At 36.9% G+C, this 19,931-nt stretch overlaps 1 protein-coding gene across 10 annotated transcripts in view; it reads right to left on the bottom strand.

Annotated features, from left to right (window-relative positions):
* The window catches only part of STXBP5L (syntaxin binding protein 5L), a 361,520-nt gene that overhangs the window by 19,289 nt on the left and 322,300 nt on the right, over nucleotides 1–19,931 (bottom strand). For all 10 annotated transcript variants that reach the window (XM_040484630.1, XM_040484628.1, XM_040484632.1 and 7 more), the window contains 2 exons: nucleotides 7,412–7,582; nucleotides 5,050–5,289 (listed from right to left, as the gene is read on the bottom strand). In XM_040484630.1, coding sequence (XP_040340564.1) covers nucleotides 5,050–5,289; nucleotides 7,412–7,582 — 411 coding nt within the window. The remainder of the gene's footprint in view (nucleotides 1–5,049; nucleotides 5,290–7,411; nucleotides 7,583–19,931) is intronic.

Here is a 19,931-nt window from a genome sequence, read left to right as displayed (position 1 = left end):
CAGTTAAGAGGTTACTACAATAAATCAAGGCAAGGAAAGGATAAAAGTTTCTTCCAATCAGGTGGTAACAATAGAAGTGGTAAGCAATGGTCAGAATCTGAGGATACTATAAAAGTCAAGCCAACAGAATTTGCTAATAAATTAGATTCAGAGTGTGAAAGAAACAGTGGTCCAGGATGATTCTAATGTTACTGACGAGAGAAATTGGAAGGATGGAATTGTCATGAACAGATGTGGTAATGAATATGGGAGAAAGGAAAGGAAACCAGGAACTCGATTTTGGACATGGTAAGTTTGAGACGATTAATCCAAGTGGATGTCAAGTAACTGGATATCTATGTCAGAAATTTGGAGACAATTCCAGACTATAAATAAAAAATATATAACCCATTAGATTTTCAATGGCATTTAAAGTCATGAGGCAGGTTTAAAGTCATTTTGTCCTCGAATGTAAATAGAAAACAGAAAAGGTTTGAGTCCGTCTTTGGGCATTCTTTTGTTTTAAGTCTAGTGAAATGAGGAGGAACCAGTAAAGTGGACTGAGAAGGAATGGCTACAAAGGTAGGAGGAAAAGTAGGCAAATATACTGTTCTGGAATCCAAGTGAAGTGTTTTTAAGGTAGGGACAACGGTAAACTTGGTAATATGTTGCTGATATGTCAAGTAATACATGGCCTGACAACTGACCATTGGATTGAGCCATGAGGTCAGTGGTGACCAGACAAAGGTTTTTATTGATTGGTATGGGAGAAGCTTGTTTAGAATGGAGCCTAGAGAGAATGAAAGAATAAAATTGGAAATCGTGAATATAACAAAAACATTTCAAAGATTTTGCATTAAAGAAAAAGAAATGAAATGGAGCATTATAGAGGGATAGATTCAAGACAGAGTGTCTCTCTTTTATTTACTCATTTACTTTTAGATTTTAAGTAATCTCTACACCCACTGTGGGGCTCAAACTCACGACCCCAAGATCAAGAGTTTTATGCTGTACCGACTGAGCCAGCCAAGCACCCCAAGTTTTTCTCCTTTAATGGGAGAAAGAACAGCATGTTTATTTGCTGATCTAGCAGAAAGATAAGTATTTATTATAACTATAATTACACAATTAGGTATAAAGGAAACAGGAAAAGTTGCTGGATTGACTTTGAGTATACAAATAGAGAAGTTGGCCAAGTTGGGAGCTTAAACAGTTTAGTCATAATAACAGGAGAGAATACAGAGACCATGGAGATATAAGCAGACAGGTTGGTAGATGTGGTGTTTGAAGTTATCTGCTTGTTTCAATTTTCTCAGTAAAAGAGGACACATGGTCATTAGCTGACATTGAAAATAGTGGAGGAGGTATTTGAGGTTTGAGGAGAGTGGAGAAAATATATGATTGAGAGTGTGGGAGAGAGGATATTACCCAGCAGCATAGGAACCTACTTGAAGTTATTGGTGATTTATTTCAAAATGAGACTATTTATTGTGGTTATGTTTTTCTCCAGCCATGTTCAGCTGCACAGGCATATAAATAAGCAGGGAGAAATAAATTTAACCAGGATTGTAATTAAGCTGAATTTGCATGTGTGATATTGTGATTTATAATAAACATTTATTTTGGTCTTTATTCTGTATCTGGCACTGAGCTGCTAAAACCTTTGGAATTTCCTCAAGGAGGAGAAAAACACAGGTGTCTTTTATTATGTTAATGAGGTGACTTTTGGATCTTACCCAAGGATAGGGGCTGGTTGCCAGAGGAACCAGCTGTGTTTAGAGGGTTGGTACCTTTAGTCCCATCCCTTCCCAATCTCCGGAGAGGAGGGGCCTGGAGATTGAATTCAACCAATGATCAATGATTTAGTCAATCATGCCTAATTAATGAAGCCTCCATAAAAACCCAAAAGGAAGGGCTTTGAAGAGCTTCCGGGTTTGTGAACAGGTGTTAGTGCAGGGAGACTGACGCTCCTGGAGAGGGTATGGAAACTCTGTGTTCTTTTCCACATACCTTACCCACGCATCTCTTCCACGTGGATGTTCATCTGTATCCTTTCATAATAAACTGGTAAATGGTAAGTAAACAGTTTTCCTGAGTTCTGTAAGCCACTCTAACAAATTAATTGAACCCAAAGAGGGGGTTGTGGGAACCTCAGATTTATAGCCAATGTGTCAGAAGCACAGGTGACAAACTAGACTGGTGATTGACATCCAAAGGAAGGAGAGGGAGCAGTTTTGTGGGAATGAGTTCTTAACCTGTGGAATCTGACAATTATCTCCAGATAGTGTCAGAATTGAGTTAAACTGTGGGACACCCAGCTGGTGTTGCAAAGACCTGCTTCTTATGGGGAAAAACCTCTCCACATGTGGTGTCAGAAGTGTTGTGAGTGTGGAAGCAGTTTGAAAGAGGCACACAGAAGAAACACACAGAAGGAGGAAGCACTGTGTTTTTCCCTGCACAGGAGTAAAGAATTGTAGATTTTTCCATCCTAGCCTATGTAAAGTGGCATTTGTAGAATCAGCATCACCTGGAAGCTTGTTAAAAATGCAAATCCTCGGACCCCACCCCGGACCTGTTTAATTAGAAACTCTGAGGGTGGGGACCAATAATCTGTGTTGTAACAAACCCTCCAAGTGATTCTGATAGACTAAGGCATAACTACAGGGAATGGATAACCTTAAGGTGCTTTTCCACTCTAAAATTCAATGATTGAGTACAGTTCAAATTTCCATATCATTGAATAGAATTTGCTGTCAAGACAACCACAGTAAATTAAAGTGAAAAGATTCCTTAAAAAAAGAGTTGGCTTTTCTTTATCGAGAGGTTTTTGATTACTGATTCAATCTCCTTAGTAGTTATAGATCTGTTCAGACTTTTTATTTTTTTATGATTCAGTCTTGGTATGTTATATGTTTCCAGGAATTTATCCACTTCTTTTAGGTTGTCTGGTTTATTTGCATATAGTTGTTCATAGTAGTCTCTTATGATCTTCTAATTAGGCTTTCTCTCTTTTCCATGGTTATTTGTAAAACACATTGGAAACCAGCTTCATAGTTTTCTCTATTGTATACCTCTTTTTTAAAAAAATACTTTTTTTAGAGCACTTGTAGGTTTACAGAAAATTGAGCAAGTAGTACAGAGAGCTCCCATATGACCCCTTTGTCCTTTATTAACATCTTGTATTAATGTGGTACATTTGTTACAATTGGTGAGCTGGTATTGATATTAACTAAAGTCTGGAAGGAACAGGAGAATAATGACATAGAAAATTGGAGAAGACAGGTTCCCATTATATATCTTTAACTAGATGAGGAAAAGCTTTGCAACTACTTACTAACTAGATACCACATTATTAAGTTAAATCTATACTTATTTTGTAATTTGCCATCATTTTTAATCTATGTCTGTTTGCTAAAAATGCTAAAGGACTTCCCTACAATACTGAGAGATCTGTTAAGTCAGTTCCAGAGAATGTTTATTTCTAAGCTTGTGAAATAGAAAACCACATTTTTTAGAATATCTCTTAAAAAACTGTCTTTCACTTATGGTTGTAAACTTTTGTACACAAGAGATAAATTTTCACCTTTAAACTTGTGAGGAATGCCTGGCACATATTAGGTGTCCAATATGTATAATGATTTATTGAGTTAAATAGTGGATTGAATTAATGTTTAATAATTCATTATGACCTCACTAATCTGGCTTTAACTCAACCAATATAAGAGAATTGTGCATATTTCCTTAAAATAAGGAATGTAGTAAAAGATGTTTTCTCATCGTGAAATATGTTTACAATTAAAATACAGTGATCCTAGCAGATTAACTTTTAAAATACAATGCATTTTATGGGCTGAATTGTGTCTCCACCAAATTCATGTGTTGAAGGCCTAGAACCCAGTACCTCAGAAGGTACAACCTTTAAAGAAGCGATTAAGAGGAAGTTGTTAGGGTGGCCCCTAATCCAAACTGGTGTCTGTCTAAGAAAAATTTAGCATACACAGGGAGACACTAGGGGTACATGCACACTGAAGGACAGCCATGTGAACACATGGCACCTTTGGTGATCTGCAAGCCAAGGAGAGAGGCCTCAGAAGAAACCAAATCTGTTGACTCCTTAATCTTGGCCCTCTAGTCTCCAGAAGTGTGAGAAGATCAACTTCTGTTATTTAACACATGCACATACACATAAATACGTTTATCTAAATTTGCCACACTAGGAGAGAGCTGACTATTCCACCTACATTAAGTAAATATCTATAAGAATTTAGTACACCAGTTAAGGAAACAAAACTCTCTCTAACCTGGCATACGATATATATGTATTCTTTTAAAATAAAATTCCTTATCCTATATATTAATAAAATTCTTTTTTTATTTTTTTACCTAAAAACTGTCTGAAAAACATTTCTTATCATACATAGGAAATACAAAGCAAAAGTTACTGAGAACAAAATTTTAAATGTTCAAAGGAATTGCGTGAGGAATCACATTCATCTCTTTGAAAAGAAAAAAAGATAATTCAAGTAGGAAGAAGATACTTTGCTTTAAGAAGAACATATGCTTTAGCAACAGTACTCATAACTTAGGTCAAATTCTTCAGGCGCTAGGATAAAAAGGAAAGAAATTGTGTGGTATGCTTTTGAAACAAGATGGAAAGTTTACTGAAAATTTTCGAAAGCTATGTAGTGCTTCTAGCTTAATTGTTCTGAATTTGTCAGGGATGATATAGGCTCTGCTCTGGCCTAGAACTTTAGAGAAATACTTCATTAAATACTTTAACTTTTGCATTAAGGTTTCCTTAGTGCTTTTCAGAAACTTTTTCCCCAAGGCATTGTTTAGGTGGGCAGTTATACAGTTTACTACCATAGAAATGATTATACTATTTTATCCTAATGAATGGTAAGTTGCTATATGACAAATGTTGGGGTAGTATATGATTTATGAAATTCTCAATAGTTTCCAACATACAGAATGCTTATAGTCTTCCAGATCAATACAAATTAATGTTATACATTATCTTATGTCAAAATGTGAAAAATAGCAATTAAGGAATAAAATAAGAACTCTTACCACTTGGAAATACCATGACTGGTTCTGTAAATCTTTGTTCATCTGCTGAAGGTAGGTTCAGGGAGATGATTAACACCATTCCCAGACTAGTTCCAACAAACAAACAAGGGGAGACTGTAGAGTCATTTTTCCGAGCAAAAGACTCCATGAAGTATAGTGCTGTAATTGCTTCTTTAGAATCTTTGTCAATACTGGAGATGCTCGAACTTCTAGAACGATTATAGGAATTCTCTCGGCTTTCTATGGATGTTTAGAAGAACAAAAATTAAGTTAGTGTATTTCTATAAGAAGTCAAGTCAGACTTCATACATGAAAAACAAAATTATGAGAGAGAAGTAGAATTTGGTTCCTTGTTAAATGATCTGGAAGACAGCTTGTCCAATTCACCAGCTTATTTTGATAATGAAGAGACTGAAGTCCAGAAGTATAAATCATAAACTTAGGCAGAGCTGGGACCAGAACTTGGGACTCCAGAGTTCCAGGTCACCATGTTTTTTCCCCTACATTACCTCCTCTATTAGTTGAAATTTTCTAATCTGGGGAAAAAATATTTAGTCTAAGTAGTAAAGGTTACAAGAATTTCTGGTACCATTTTAATTATGCTTCTGTATCTCAATTATTGAAAATATTCCTAATGATTTCTTGGCAATTCCCTCTTACGGACAAAATTATGACTACTTACCTGAAAGGTCACAAATGTTCTGTGGTGAATACATGTCCCTAACTAACACAATTTTTGGTTTTGCTATATTTGGAGTAACTATAGTTGTAAAAATTGGAGTATTTACCAAGGCCAAAGAACAAATGTCGTATCCCTGAACTACTTTCAGGTTACCTACCTTGAATCCAAATCCAGTTGTAACTTTTCCTAGGACAAGATCAGAAGCTATAGACTGTGCCATCTCATTGTTAATGGTAATCTTTCTGAGGGGGCTTCAGCCCACCTACAGGAAGCAGGATAGTTGCAAGTTTTCCTGCTCATCAACACTCATACATGTGCACACTCCAACAAGCATAAACTCATCCTCAGTTAAAGGAATTCGAGGCAGGTTTTGTTCTTATAATTGCTCTGGAATACAAGTTCCTCATATTCCTTTTTTTCTACATATTCACTCCTTCCTTTATAGGTACAAGTGTGACTCATTTTTATAAAAAGAGTTAAATATAAGTTCCTTAGATTATCCTTTTTCTAGAAAGACAAATATAGTATTCCTAATTTCCCCCTTATATCCCTCAGCAAGTTTGTAAAAATAATTATTCGTAATAGAATTTAGAGATGAGAGGGAGCTTGGATATAATCTATATAACTTTATAGATTTAGAGACCGAGATATAGAGTTAAGCAATTTCCCCAGAATCCAGTACAAATTAGAGGCAGAAATGTCTGAAAGTCAAAATTCTCAACTCTCAAGCCAGTGATTAAGAGTGCTATTTCTATAACCTTTACATTTTGCTTTTATTATACAAATCCTAGCTAAAATGCTTTCAAAGTTTTTTCATTCATAGTGTATCAACATTCAAGGTTGTTACTCACAGACACCTATGAGAGAGATAAATTCATTATTTGCATGTCAATGAACCAGATTTAGTATGGTATAATAATTAAAATAGTTTTTAAATTAAAATTTTTGAATAATAATATAGGTCATTACTATCAAATTTATTGAGGGGTGGTAAATGGGGAATTACTTTATAGACTAGAATTACCATAGAATATCTTCCTAAGATTTTTTTTTTCCATATCTTTCCCTAAAGTTGTCAGCAAGACAGTAGCCACTAAGTAGCCACTAAGTAGCCACTAAGCCAGAAGATTCCTTTTTTCCTCCCTGTCTAAAACTTTTTGGCCTTCTAGCTCTTATACTTTAATCCCTGCTCCGATACTCATTCCACTAATAAGCACTTAATCGTTTAAAAAACATATGAAGATGAAGATTGCAAACTTAAGAACTTAAGATCTTGCCTTTTTCTTGGTCACATTCACTTGACAGTTGAGGAAATTAGGGTTGCAAGACATTAAATAACTACAGATAGAGACACTAAAAGCTCACCATTGAGATGGAAGGAAACTCTGTTGCTGGGGGTCTTGAGAACAAATTAAAGCATAGGTCTCCCTTTGTACAAGAGAAGGTGTCTACCAATAAGCAGAGCCATCCTGCTTTTAGAGATGAAGAAGGAGGTGTAGCGAGGAATGGATTTGGAATCATGGCCACAATTTGACCAATCTCTCAGTTACTCATTGCTGAGAGCTGACTATAGTTTTAAATATCTTTTACATGTAATTTATATCCCTTGCCCTCTAGCTCCCATTATTATGGTATATCAAATTTTAATTGTATCCACAAAAATTTGTATGTTTAACTTACCTTCTGCTGTGACTGGTAAAGAAATTTCCATGCAAGCAGCTGATTGTGCTTTCCGAAATGGTGGTCTTCCAGGACCCCAGCGATTTACTTTTGAAACATCAGCACTAGACAGACGTTTTCCAGAACTGCAACTCTGAGAGGTTGGACTTGTGCAGTGTCCGTTTACATGATCTGTACCAGGAGGAAGAAGGCAGCATAAATACCATAATTAAATCTTCATATATAAAGGAATCTGAATGTGTAGATTAATAAATGAAGAGTGATAATTCATTTTTTTCAAAACATACAAAGATGGCTAAGTCCTCACTATTTTAAGAGTTAGTCACATTTTCAGTAGTTAGCCAAAAACTTCATACGATTTTTATTAAACATAAGTTCATTTTTAATATTTGACTGTTAACATAGTTTAAAATTTATTGTCTCCATTAAGTATTTTATCATTTAATGGCAGTACAAAATAGGTTATAGTATTCAACTTTCTTTTGCATAATTTAAATATGCACCTATTTATATAAGTTTTGGAAGAAACTCAAGTGCTTGGAGTTTAAAATATAGAATGGAAGTATCTTACTGTGCAGTTGAAAATGGTACTTAAGAATAATGACTCTTAAGCCAGACTGCCTGGGCTCAAATCCTAATTCTACCATTTACAAATTATACAAATTATTGTAGTCCTCCATACTTTAATCTCCTTTTCTGTAAGTTGGGAATATTATCTACTTCATGGATATTTTGCGATAATTCATGTCACATGCCAGAACACTTCTTAGTATATGGTAAATTCTGAACAAAAATTATTATTGTCATTCTTATTCCAGACAAATAGTACTATTTACTTAGAGCTCATGAGTTTAGCTCTGTTGTGATAGAACTTAAAAACCTGTAAATAATAGCACTAAAAATAGGTCTTATTTTTTTTAATCCTGATATATAATATTTGAAACATCATCTCATAGTTCTGCAATATTCAGAATACATTTTAAAATGTGCTTTGGACATTCAAAGGGTAATAGAGTTAAATGGAGAAGAATCATGTTTAATGTCCATGTGGTACTAAGTGACCACTCCATTATAGCTTTTCTGTATTGTAGAATTTGAAAAGTGTCCATTTTCTGGATATCCTTGAGCTAGTGCAAGCATGACAATTAGGTCTTACCATTTATATGCATTAGTGTTTCTTTACTATTTTCAAAAAGGAGAGTTAACATTTATCAAATATTTAAATGCCAGACACTATATAAACATTACCCATTTAATTTTTTTGAGGGGGGGTGAAAAATGGGAGAGGCGGAGAGAGAATCTTAAGCAGGCTCCATGCCCAGTGATTGTGACACAATGACCTGAGCAGAAATCAAGAGTTGGCTGCTTAACTGACTGAGACACCCAGGTGCCCTAACGCTACCCATTTAAGGTTAATAACAGCCCTACAGGGTAGATCCTTTATTATCCTGATTTTGCAGCTGAGGAAACTGAAGCTCAGAAAAAAGGGTTTGGATACTTTGGAAAAGTATCTAATAATATATAAATAGTATTCATGGGGGCAGAATTTGGATCCAGATTTTCTCAGTTACTGTGTATATACTTAAAAACTGGGCCACAGGGCCACTTTAAAATATTTTGGTAAGGGATAGAAGTTTTGAAGACACATATAGTAGGGTTTAGGAGCAGCCTGTGTAATGTGTATTGAGATCCAAGTCTTTTGGGGCCAGTCATCTTCCGTATTAACACAGATTTCAGAAATCCCAGATCTCCCAGATGGAAAGACAGAAATATCCCTTGATGAGTTAGCCATAGGGAAGCTGAAGTCAAGAGCTCTACCCCTCCTGCACTATCAAATATAGTCTTATAAACAGCAAAAATACTGAGAGCAACTTCTGGCACTAACAACATCTGACACAACACGGGCACTAACTAGAATGAATTAAAAAGGACAACTTTGGGGGTATAAATTGCAAAAATAAGCCATACATCTGTTGGAAAGAGTTGCCCCTTCCTCAGACATGATGTGTTGGTTGGAGGAAAAGTTGCTTTGTTAATTGACTTAATGTTGGTTTGCTTGATTAATTTGTTTTAGCAAGAAAGGAATTTATTAAAGGATATTAGGAAGTTCGGAAGCTCAGAGAGAAACTATGAGGTGTACTCAGAAGCTTGCAGCCCCAAACAATGTCCAACCACACAGGAGTTAATGTTTTACTTAAAAAAAAAAAAGTCAGTGACTCAGCATTGATGATTCTGGAGCTACATGCTAGGAGCTGTGCTATTGCTGGCCTGGTTCAGCAGGACATCTCTGCCATCATAATCCCAAAACTAAGGTTTATGTAATTTTTAATTTGTCTTTATTTTAGTGTTTTTTGACTGTCAACATTCTCTACTTTTTTGCTGACTTTTTTTTTTTTGAGGTTTTTAAGCTCTTATTTTTAGAATATTTTTTCTGAAGAATTTTAAGCTGAAAACCTGGATGGACAGAATCTTAGTCTTCCCCTTGATGAGCTTAATTTTTATCTCCAGTTTTAATTTGATTCTTCTATAGCAAAATTTTCATGGCTATATTTTTGTTGTCAAAGTTAAAAATGCTTTGAATGAGCAAAGGTTTATATGCCTTGAGTTTAATGGTTAGTCTCTGAAATGCAAAGTTTCAAAGAGCTTCTTCCTCTTTATTTCTCAATAATTAACCATTTGTTTTTTAAAGTTTAACTTATAATTTGTTCATTTAAGTGGATGTTTAAAACTAACTTTACAGTTTTAGGGAAAATAATTTCTTACTGAAACCATTGCCTTAGGCTTTGTTGGTGATGAATAGAATGCTTTAACTTGAAATAACTATTATTAAAATTTCAGCTTCATTGAGGTAAAACTGACATATAAAATTGTAACATTTAAAGTATACATCAAGGGGTGCCTGGGTGGCTCTTTTGGTTAAGCATCTGACTTTGGCTCAGGTCATGATCTCACAGTTCATGAGTTTGAGCCTCGTGTCAGGCTCTGTGCTGACAGCTCAGAGCCTGGAGCCTGCTTCAGATTCTGTCTCCTCTTCTCTCTGCCCCTCCCCCACTCACACTCTGTCTTTCTCTCTCTCTCAAAAATAGACATTAAAAAAATAATAAATTGTACATCATTATCTGATATATATACAAACTGGGAATGTATTCCCACTGTCTAATTAACATGCCCATCACTTATTTTTTGTGAGAACATTAAGTTCTCCCTTAGCAAATTTCAATTATACATTACTGTGTTGTCAATGATAGTCATGTTTTACATTAGATTCTCAGAACTTACTCATCTTATAGCTGAAAGTTTATACCCTTTTACAAACCCTTCCCTATTTTCCCTACCCTCAGCTACTGGTTACCACTTTTCTACTGTTTCTATAACTTTTTAAAAAAATATTCATCATATAAGTGATATACCATGCAGTATTTGTCTTTGCCTGGCTTATTTCACTTCATGTAATGCCCTCAAGGTCCATCCATGTTTTTGCAAACAGCAGGATTTCCATCTTTTTCATGGCTCAATAATATTCCATTGTGTATATATACCATGTCTTCTTTATCCATTCATGCATTTATAGGCCCTTAGGTTGTTTCCCTATCTTAGCTATTGTGAATAATGCTGAAATGAACATAGGACTGCAGACAGCCCTTCAATACCCTGTTTTCATTTCCTTTGGATGTATACCCAGAAGTGAGATTGCTGGATTATATGGTGGTTCTATTTTTAATTTTTGAGGAACCTCCTGTGTGTTAAGGGCCAGGGATGGTTTGCACAAGCACACCCTAATGCTGCTGTTAATCTTTATATTGAGAATGTATAGATCCCGTCTTCTCTCTGTTATTTCCCATAAGCAAGATATGTAGAAAACATGTTGTTCAGCATTCCAGGTCAGGGGCTCTAGGGCTGGCCAACTTGGAGTATCACCTTGATAATGCAAATGTCCAGGTGGTGGGTTCTGATATCATTGGAACATTTGCTGTGCAAGGAAAGGCAAAGCTACAGAGAATTCCTAGGATAATTGCTACACTATAAAAGTTTGCTGTGTTTAGTTTCCAGCAGCAGATGCTTTGTTCAGTTGGCCACTCCTGGGCTCCCTGTATGTAAGTGCCCCCAATAAACCTAGATCTTGATCACTGTTTCTGGGTCATTCCTTTGGTCTTGCTGGGTTGTCACCCACCTTTGCCTTAGAGTCTTCAGGAATGTGATTACACACCTCCATACTGTTTTCCATAGTGGCTGCACCAATTTACATTCCTACCAATACTACACAGGGTTCCCTTTTCTCCACACTCTTAACACACTTGTTAATTCTTTTTGATGATACATACCATAGCAGGTATGAGGTGATACCTCGTTGTGGTTTTGATTTGCATTTCTCTTATGATTAGTGATGTTAAGCACCTTTTCATGTACTTATTGGCCATTTATATGTTGTCTTTGGAAAAGTGTCTATTCAGTTCCTCTGCCCATGTTTTTTTTTTTTTTTTTAAAGTAGGCTCTACATCCACCATGGGGCTTGGACTCACAACCCCTAGATCAAGAGTTGCATGCACTATTGACTGAGCCAGGCAGGCACCCACCTCTGCCCATTTTTTTAATCTGAGTTTTTTTGCTATTAAGTTATATGAATCCTTTATATATTTTGGATATTAACCTTTTATCAGATATATACTTTACAAACACTTTCTCCCATTCAGTAGATTGCCTTTTCATTTTGTTGGTGGTTTCCTTTACTATACAGAAGCTTTTTATTTTTATGTAGTCTCACTACATCATATTTTTGCTTAATTTTGCATATATTTTCTTTGTTTTTGGTTTCAAATTTAAAAAAATGCCAAAACCAATGTCAAGGAGCTTACCATCTCTGTTTTCTTCTTGGAGTTGTATTGTTAAAGGTCTGTGTTCGAGTCTTTAATCCATTTTGAGTTGATTTTTGTGCATGGTGTAAGATAGTGGTTTGGTTTCATTCTTTTGCATGTGGATGTACAGTTTTTCTAGCACCATTTATTGAAGAGATGATCCTTTCCCTATTGTATATTCTTGGCTCATTTGTTGTAAATTAATTGAGTCTGTGTGTGTGTGTGTGTGTGTGTGTGTGTGTGTGTGTGTGTATTTCTGGGCTTTCTATTCTGTTTCATTGATTTGTGTCTATTTTTGTGTTGATACCAAACTGTTGTGATTGCTATAGCTTTGTAATATAGTTTGAAATCAGAAAGTGTGATGCCTCTTTGCTCTTCCTTCTCAAGATTGCTTTGGCTATTTAGAGTCGTTTGTGGTTCTATGCAAATTTTTAGGATTATTCTATTTTGGTGAAGAATGTAATTGGAATTTTAAGGGGGATTTCACTGAATCTATAAATTGCTTTGGGCAGTATGGACATTTTAACAATATTAATTCTTGCAACCCATGAGTATGAAATATCTTTACATTTATTTGTGTCTTTAATTCTTAATATCTTATAGTTTTCAGTGCACAGATCTTTTACCTCCTTGGTTAAATTTATTCCTAAGTATTTTATTCTTTTTGATACAACTAAATAGGATTTTTAAAATTTCTCTACTAGTTTGTTGTTAGTGTATAGAAATGCAACTGAGCTTTATATATTGATTTTCTATTCTGTAACTTTGCTGAATTTATTAGGTTTAGTATTTTTTTGGTGGAGGCCTTATGGATATATATATATATATATATATATATATATATATATATTCTGCAGATAGACAATTTTACTTCTTGTGTTCTTATTTGGATGCCTTTTATTTATTTTTCATGCCTTGGAGAGTATTTCAGTACTATGTTGAATAAAAGTGGTGACAGCGGTCTTTCTTGTCTTGTTTCTGATCTTGGAGTAAAAGCTTTCACTTTTCCACCATTGAATATGATGTTAGCTGTGCCTTGTCACATATGATCTTTATTATGTGAGGCACATTCCCTCTATTCCCACTTGGTTGTAGTTTTTGTTATGAACAGATAGTGAGTTTTGTCAAATGCTTTTTCTTCATCTATTGAGATGATGGATTTTTATTTTTCATTTGGCTAATATGACGAATCACATTGACTTGAATATTACCCTTGATCATAAGATCCTTTCAATGTACTATTGAATTTGGCTTGCTAATATTTGTTGAGGAGTTTTACATTTATGTTTAGCAGAAATATTGGCCTATAACTTTCTTTTCTTGTAGTGTCCTTGAAAAAATGAGTTAGGAAATTTTCCCTACTCTGATTTTTTGGAAGAATTTGAGAAGGATTGTATTAATTCTTTAAATGTTTAGTAGAACTCAGCAGTGGAGCCATCTGGTCCTAAACTTTTATTTGTTGGGAGGTTTTAAATTAGTGACTCAATCTCCTTGCTAGTAATTGGTCTGTTTGATTTTCTAGTTCTTCATGATTGTCTTGGTATGTTGTATTTTTCTAGAAATTTATCTGCTTCTAGAATCTCCAATCTTTTGGCATTCAATTGTTAATAGTGGTCTCATGATCCTTTGTGTTTCTGTGGCATCAGTCATAATGTCTCTTTCACTTATGATTTTCAGTCTTGGTGAATCTGGCTAAAGGTTTGTCTATTTTGTTTCTCTTTTTTAAAAAATCAGCTCTTAGTTTCCTTGATCTTTTTGATTTGTGTTGTTAGTCTCTATTTCATTTATTTCTGCTCTGATCTTTATTTACTTTCTTCCACTAATTTTGGGTTTCATTTGTCCTTTTTCTAGTTCCTTGAGGTAGAAAGGTAGGTTGTTTTGTTTGAGATCTTTTTTGTTTTCTTGTGAAGGAGCTAAGTTGGCAGTGTAGAAGGAGGATCCCACGCTTGTCTCATCACTTGAACAGAGCTGGATAACTGTCAAATCATTCTGAATACTCAAATTGGTCTGAGAACTGACAGAATAAACTGCACAACTAGAGGGAGAGAAGAGGCCACTATTGAGGAAGGTAGGAAGTGCAGAGACCAGGTTTGGGGGAGAAATGGAACATGGGTGCTGTGGACAGGAAGGAGTCCTGGTTGCAGAGAAAGCCAAGAGAGAGTAGAGTGCACAGGGATAAGTATGAGGAGAACAATTTCCCAAAGCCATTGGCTGTGAAAATGAATGGGGCTGAATTTTGTGAAATTTTGCAGCCAGGGGGCTGAAAGACTGGAGTTTTAAAGGTCTGTGGGCTTCTCTGGGATAGAGACCTGAGGATGCTGCCCTATTCCTGGAGCAAAGGCAGGAAAACAACTTCAGGGCAGATTGCATGATGTGAGGATCACCTAAGGGGCACAGGGAGAGCCTGTTCCTTCCCTGTGGAGCACATCTGTGAAAGGAGGCATTGCCTCTCTGGGGGTAAAATAACCAGCCAGCCCCATTTCCTCCTCCCAACCCTCAGCATAGGTGCAGAGATACCTGCTAAAGGCCACTAACCAGGACACTGGCTGTTTAGCCTGTGAGACACGAAACCATCAAAATCCTAGAGAACACAGATAGTAACTCCTTTGATATCAGCCACAGCAACATCTTACTAGATATGTCCCCTGAGGCAAGGGAAACAAAAGCAAAAATAAATTATTGGGACTTCATCAAGATAAAAACCTTCTGTTTAGTGAAGGAAACATTCAACTAAACTGGGAGGCAACCTTTGGAATGGGAGAATATATTGGAATGGGAGAGCAAATGATATATCTGATAAAGGGTTAATATCCAAAATCTATAAAGAACTTATCAAACTCAACATTCAAAAAATAAATAATCCAGTTAAAAAATGGGCAGGAGACAAGAATAGATATTTTTCCAAAGAAGACCTCGAGCTGGCTAACAGACACCTGAAAAGATAATCAACATCACTCATTATGAGGGAAATACAAATCAAAACTGCAATGAGATATCCTCTCACACCTGTCAGAATGGCTAAAATTAATAGCACAGGAAACAAAAGATGTTAGAAAGGATGTGAAGAAATGGGAGCCCTCTTCCACTGTTGGTGAGAATACAAACTGGTGCAGCCACTTTGGAAAGCGGTATGGAGGCTCCCCCAAAATTAAGAATAGAACTACTCTAGTATTCACCAATTGCACTATTAGGTATTTACTCAAAGGATACGAAAATACTAATTGGAATGGATACATGTGCATCAATGTTTAATTTTTTTTAATGTTTAATTTTGTTTAATGTTTATTTTTAAGAGAGAGAGAGAGAGAGCAGGGGAGGGGCAGAGAGAATGGGAGACACAGAATCCAAAGTAGGCTCCAGGCTCTGAGCTGTCAGCACAGAGCCTGATGAGGGGCTCGAACCCACGAACTGTGAGATCACGACCTGAGCTGAAGTTGGATGCTTAACCAGCTGAGCCACCCAGGTACCCCTTGTATACCAATGTTTAAAGCAGCATTGTTGACAATAGCCAAATTATGGAAAGAGTCCAAATGTCCAGTCCTCTGAGTGATGAATGGAAAAGAGGAGGTGGTATGGTTAGGGCGCCTGGGTGGCTCAGTTGGTTAAGCATCCAACTTCGGCTCAGGTCATGATCTTGTAGTTCCTGAGTTTGAGCCCCATGTTGGGCTCTGTGCTGACAACTCAGAGCCCAGAGTCTGCTTCAGTTTGTGTCTCCCTCTCTCTCTGCCCCTCCCCTGATCATGTTCTGTCTGTCTCAAAAATAAACATACATTTAAAAAATTAAGAAAAAAGAAGAGGTGGTATGTACACATATATAATGGAGTATCACTCAGCCATTAAAAGAATGAAGTCTTGCCATTTGCAATGACCTGGACGGAGCTAGAATGTATTATGCTAAGTGAAATAAGTCAGAGAAAGAAAATACCATATGATTTCATTCGTATGTGAAATTTAAGAAACAAAACAGATGAACTTGGGTGAGGGGGGGAGAGAGACAAACCAGAAAACAAACTCTTAACTGTAGAGGACAAACTGAGGATTACAGGAGGAGAGGTGGGCAGGGGTTGGGTTAAAAGGGTGATGGGTATTAAGGAGGGCACATGTGATGAGTGAGTACTGGGTGTTGTCTGTAAGTGATGAATCATTAGATTCTACATCTGAAACTAACGTTACACTGTACGTTAACTGGAATTCAAATAAAAACTTTAAAAAATCTTAAAAAATTCTTAGGAGGAGTTAGGATAGCAGAGAAGTAGGGGGGCCCTAGGCTTTCTTTGCCCCTCAAACACAGCTGTATTGAGGTCAGATTACTTGGAACACCCAGGAAATAGATCTGTGGAGTGTCAGAAGGATTTCCACAGTTGGGGGGAGAAGCTTGGCAGTCTGGAGGTGCATGGATATGAATTGGGGAAGAGAAAAACAGCAGAGCTGCAGAGGGGAGGGAACTCTTTCTGTGGAGAGACAAAAGGGAAAGAAAGTGAGAGGGGTTGAAAAAGTGTGGCATCAAGTTAGCACAAGAGGAAAACCTCTCTGGACCATAGACTGGGGAACAAGAAGTACAGAGTATCCCAGTTCTCCTTTGCAAACAGCTTTTGGAGCTCAAATTCTGAGGTCTTGCAAGTGTGTGACTTTCTCCAGAGTGGTGGGATACATGTTCCTAGGGAGGAGGGAGCTGGCCATCACATACATAGCATGGTGTAGACATCTCCGGGTGCACTGGAAGAGAACAGTCCTCTTCCTGGAGTACTTTTGGAAGAGGGTTTATTGCCTCCCCAAGAAAAAAAGACCCTCAGGTGCCAGCCAAAGACCTTCCATCAGCAGGGTGGAGAGACTATACTCTGGAGGACGGGAGTGGATCCATGCCATGCTAGGTCCTTTCAGATGTTGGGTTTGAATCCCAGCCATGTGCCAAGGAGAAGGCATAGAAGGTTGTGGTGCAGAGCAAGCTGACTGCCCTCGTTATTCTGTAAGGGATGCTTGAATAGTGGAGGTTGGTCCAGGGGTGAGATATTGGGATGGCACCATTTTCCCACCCAACACCAACATAGTGGGACTTCAGAGAGCAACACAGCAGCCCCTAGTAGAGGGGGAGCTGCTTACACCAAACCCTGTCCTTCTTTGCCTGGCAACTGTTTATTTATTGGGGCAAGACTGACTCTGAGTCCTGGGCCAGATAACTTCCCAGAGGAATTCTACCAGACATTTAGAGTTAATACCTCTTCTTCTCAAACTGTTCCAAAAAATAAAATGGTAGGAAAACATCCAAATTCATCTTATGAAGCCAGTATTACCTTGTTTCCAAAACCAGACAAAGACCCCACTAAAAAGAATTACAGACCAGTATCCCTGATGAAACTGGATGTAAAAATTCTCAACAAGTTATTATCAAATTGAATTCAATAGTACACTAAAAGAATTATTCACCACGATCAAGTGGGATTTATTCCTGGGCTGCAGGTCTGGTTCAATATTTGCAAATCAATCAACATGATACACCACATTAAAATTTTTTTTTTCAATGTTTATTTATTTTTGGAACAGAGAGAGACAGAGTATGAATGGGGGAGGGGCAGAGAGAGAGGGAGACACAGAATCGGAAACAGGCTCCAGGCTCTGAGCCATCAGCCCAGAGCCCGACGCGGGGCTCGAACTCACCGACCGCGAGATCGTGACCTGGCTGAAGTCGGACGCTTAACCGACTGCGCCACCCAGGCGCCCCGATACACCACATTAATAAAAGAAAGGATAAGAACCATATAATCCTTTGAATAGATGCAGAAAAAGCATTTGAGAAAATTAAGCATCCTTTTTGATAAAAACCCTCAAGAAAGTCAGGATAGAAGGAACATACCTCAACATCATAAAAGCCATATATGAAAGGCCTGCAGCTAATATCATCCTCAGTGGGGAAAAACTAAGAGCTTTCCCCCTAAGCTTAGGGACACAACAGGGATGTCTACTCTCACCATTGATGTTCAACATAGTACTGAAGTCCTAGCTTCAGCAATCAGACAACAAAAAGAAATAAAAGGCATAAAAATTGGCAAAGTAGTTGACCTTTCACTCTTTGCAGCTGACATGATATTCTATGTGGAAAACCCAAGAGTCCACCAAAAGTGCTAGAACTGATACATGAATTTAGGAAAGTTGCAGGATATAAAATCAATGTACATAAATCAGTTGTATTTGTATATACCAATAATAAAGCAGCAGAAAGAGAAATCAAGGAATTTATACCATTTACAATCACACCAAAAACCATAAGATACCTAAGAATAAACCTCACCAAAGAGGTAAAAGATCTGTATGCTGAAAACTATAGAAAGCTTATGAAAGAAATTGAAGAAGAGCCGAAGAAATGGAAAAACATTCTACTTTTGTGGATTAGAAGAACAAATATTGTTAAAATGCCAATACTACTCAAAGCAATCTACACATTCAGTGCAATCCCTATCAAAATAACACCAGCATTCTTCACAGAGCTAGAACAAACAATCTTGAAATTTGTATGGAACCAGAAAAGATCCCAGATAGCCAAAATAATGTTTGAAAAGAAAACCAAAGCTAGAAGCATCACAATTCCAGACTTCAAGCTGTATTACAAAGCTATAATCATCAAGACTGTGTGGTACTGGCACAGAAACAGACACATAGGTCAATGGAACAGAATACACAGAGATGGACCCACAAATCGATGGCCAATTAATCTTCAACAAAGCAGGAAAGAGTATCCAGTGAAAGATAGTCTCTTGAGCAAATGGTGCTGGGAAAATTGGACAGAGACATGCAGAAGAATGAAAGTGGACCACCCTCTATACCATACACAAAAATAAATTCAAAATGGATGAAAGACCTAAATGTAAGACAGGAAACCATCAAAATCCTAGAGGAGAAAACAGTAACCTCTTTGACTTCGGCTGCAGCAACTTCTTACTAGACCTGTCTCTGAAGTCTAGGGAAATGAAAGCAAACATGAACTATTGAACCTCATCAAGATATAAACTTCTGCACAGTGAAATAAACAATCAACAAAACTAAAAGGCAGTGGATAGAATGGGAGAAGATATTTGCAAATGACATATCAGATAAAGTGTTAGTACCCAAAATCTATAAAGAACTTATCAAACTCGACACCCAAAAAACAATTCAGAGAAGAAATGCGCAGAAGACATGAATAGACACTTTTCCAAAGAATACCTACAGATGGCTAACATACTCATGAAAAGATGCTCAATATCACTTATCATCAGGAAAATACAAAACAAAACCACAATGAGAGACCACCTCACACCTGTCAGAATGGCTAAACTTAACAACTCAGGACACAATACATGTTGGTGAGGATGCATAGAAAGAGGAACACTTTTTGCACTATTGGTGGGAATACAAACAGGTGTTATCACTCTGGAAAAAAATAGTATGGAGATTCCTCAAAATACTAAAAATAGAACTATGCTATGATCCAATAATTGCACTACTAGGTATTTTTCCAAAGGATACAAAAATGCTGATTTGAACGTGTACATGCACCCCAATGTTTATAGCAGCACTATCAACAATAGCCAAATTATGGAAAGAGCCCAAATGTCCATCAACTGATGATTGGATAGAAAGGATACACACACACACACACACACACACACACACACACACACACACACACACAC

The sequence above is a fragment of the Herpailurus yagouaroundi genome, unplaced genomic scaffold (genome assembly GCF_014898765.1).
Source record: "Herpailurus yagouaroundi ecotype Mexico unplaced genomic scaffold, PumYag 162, whole genome shotgun sequence".
In the NCBI taxonomy this organism is placed as follows: domain Eukaryota; kingdom Metazoa; phylum Chordata; class Mammalia; order Carnivora; family Felidae; genus Herpailurus; species Herpailurus yagouaroundi.
This window is presented reverse-complemented; position numbering and strand designations above follow the sequence as displayed.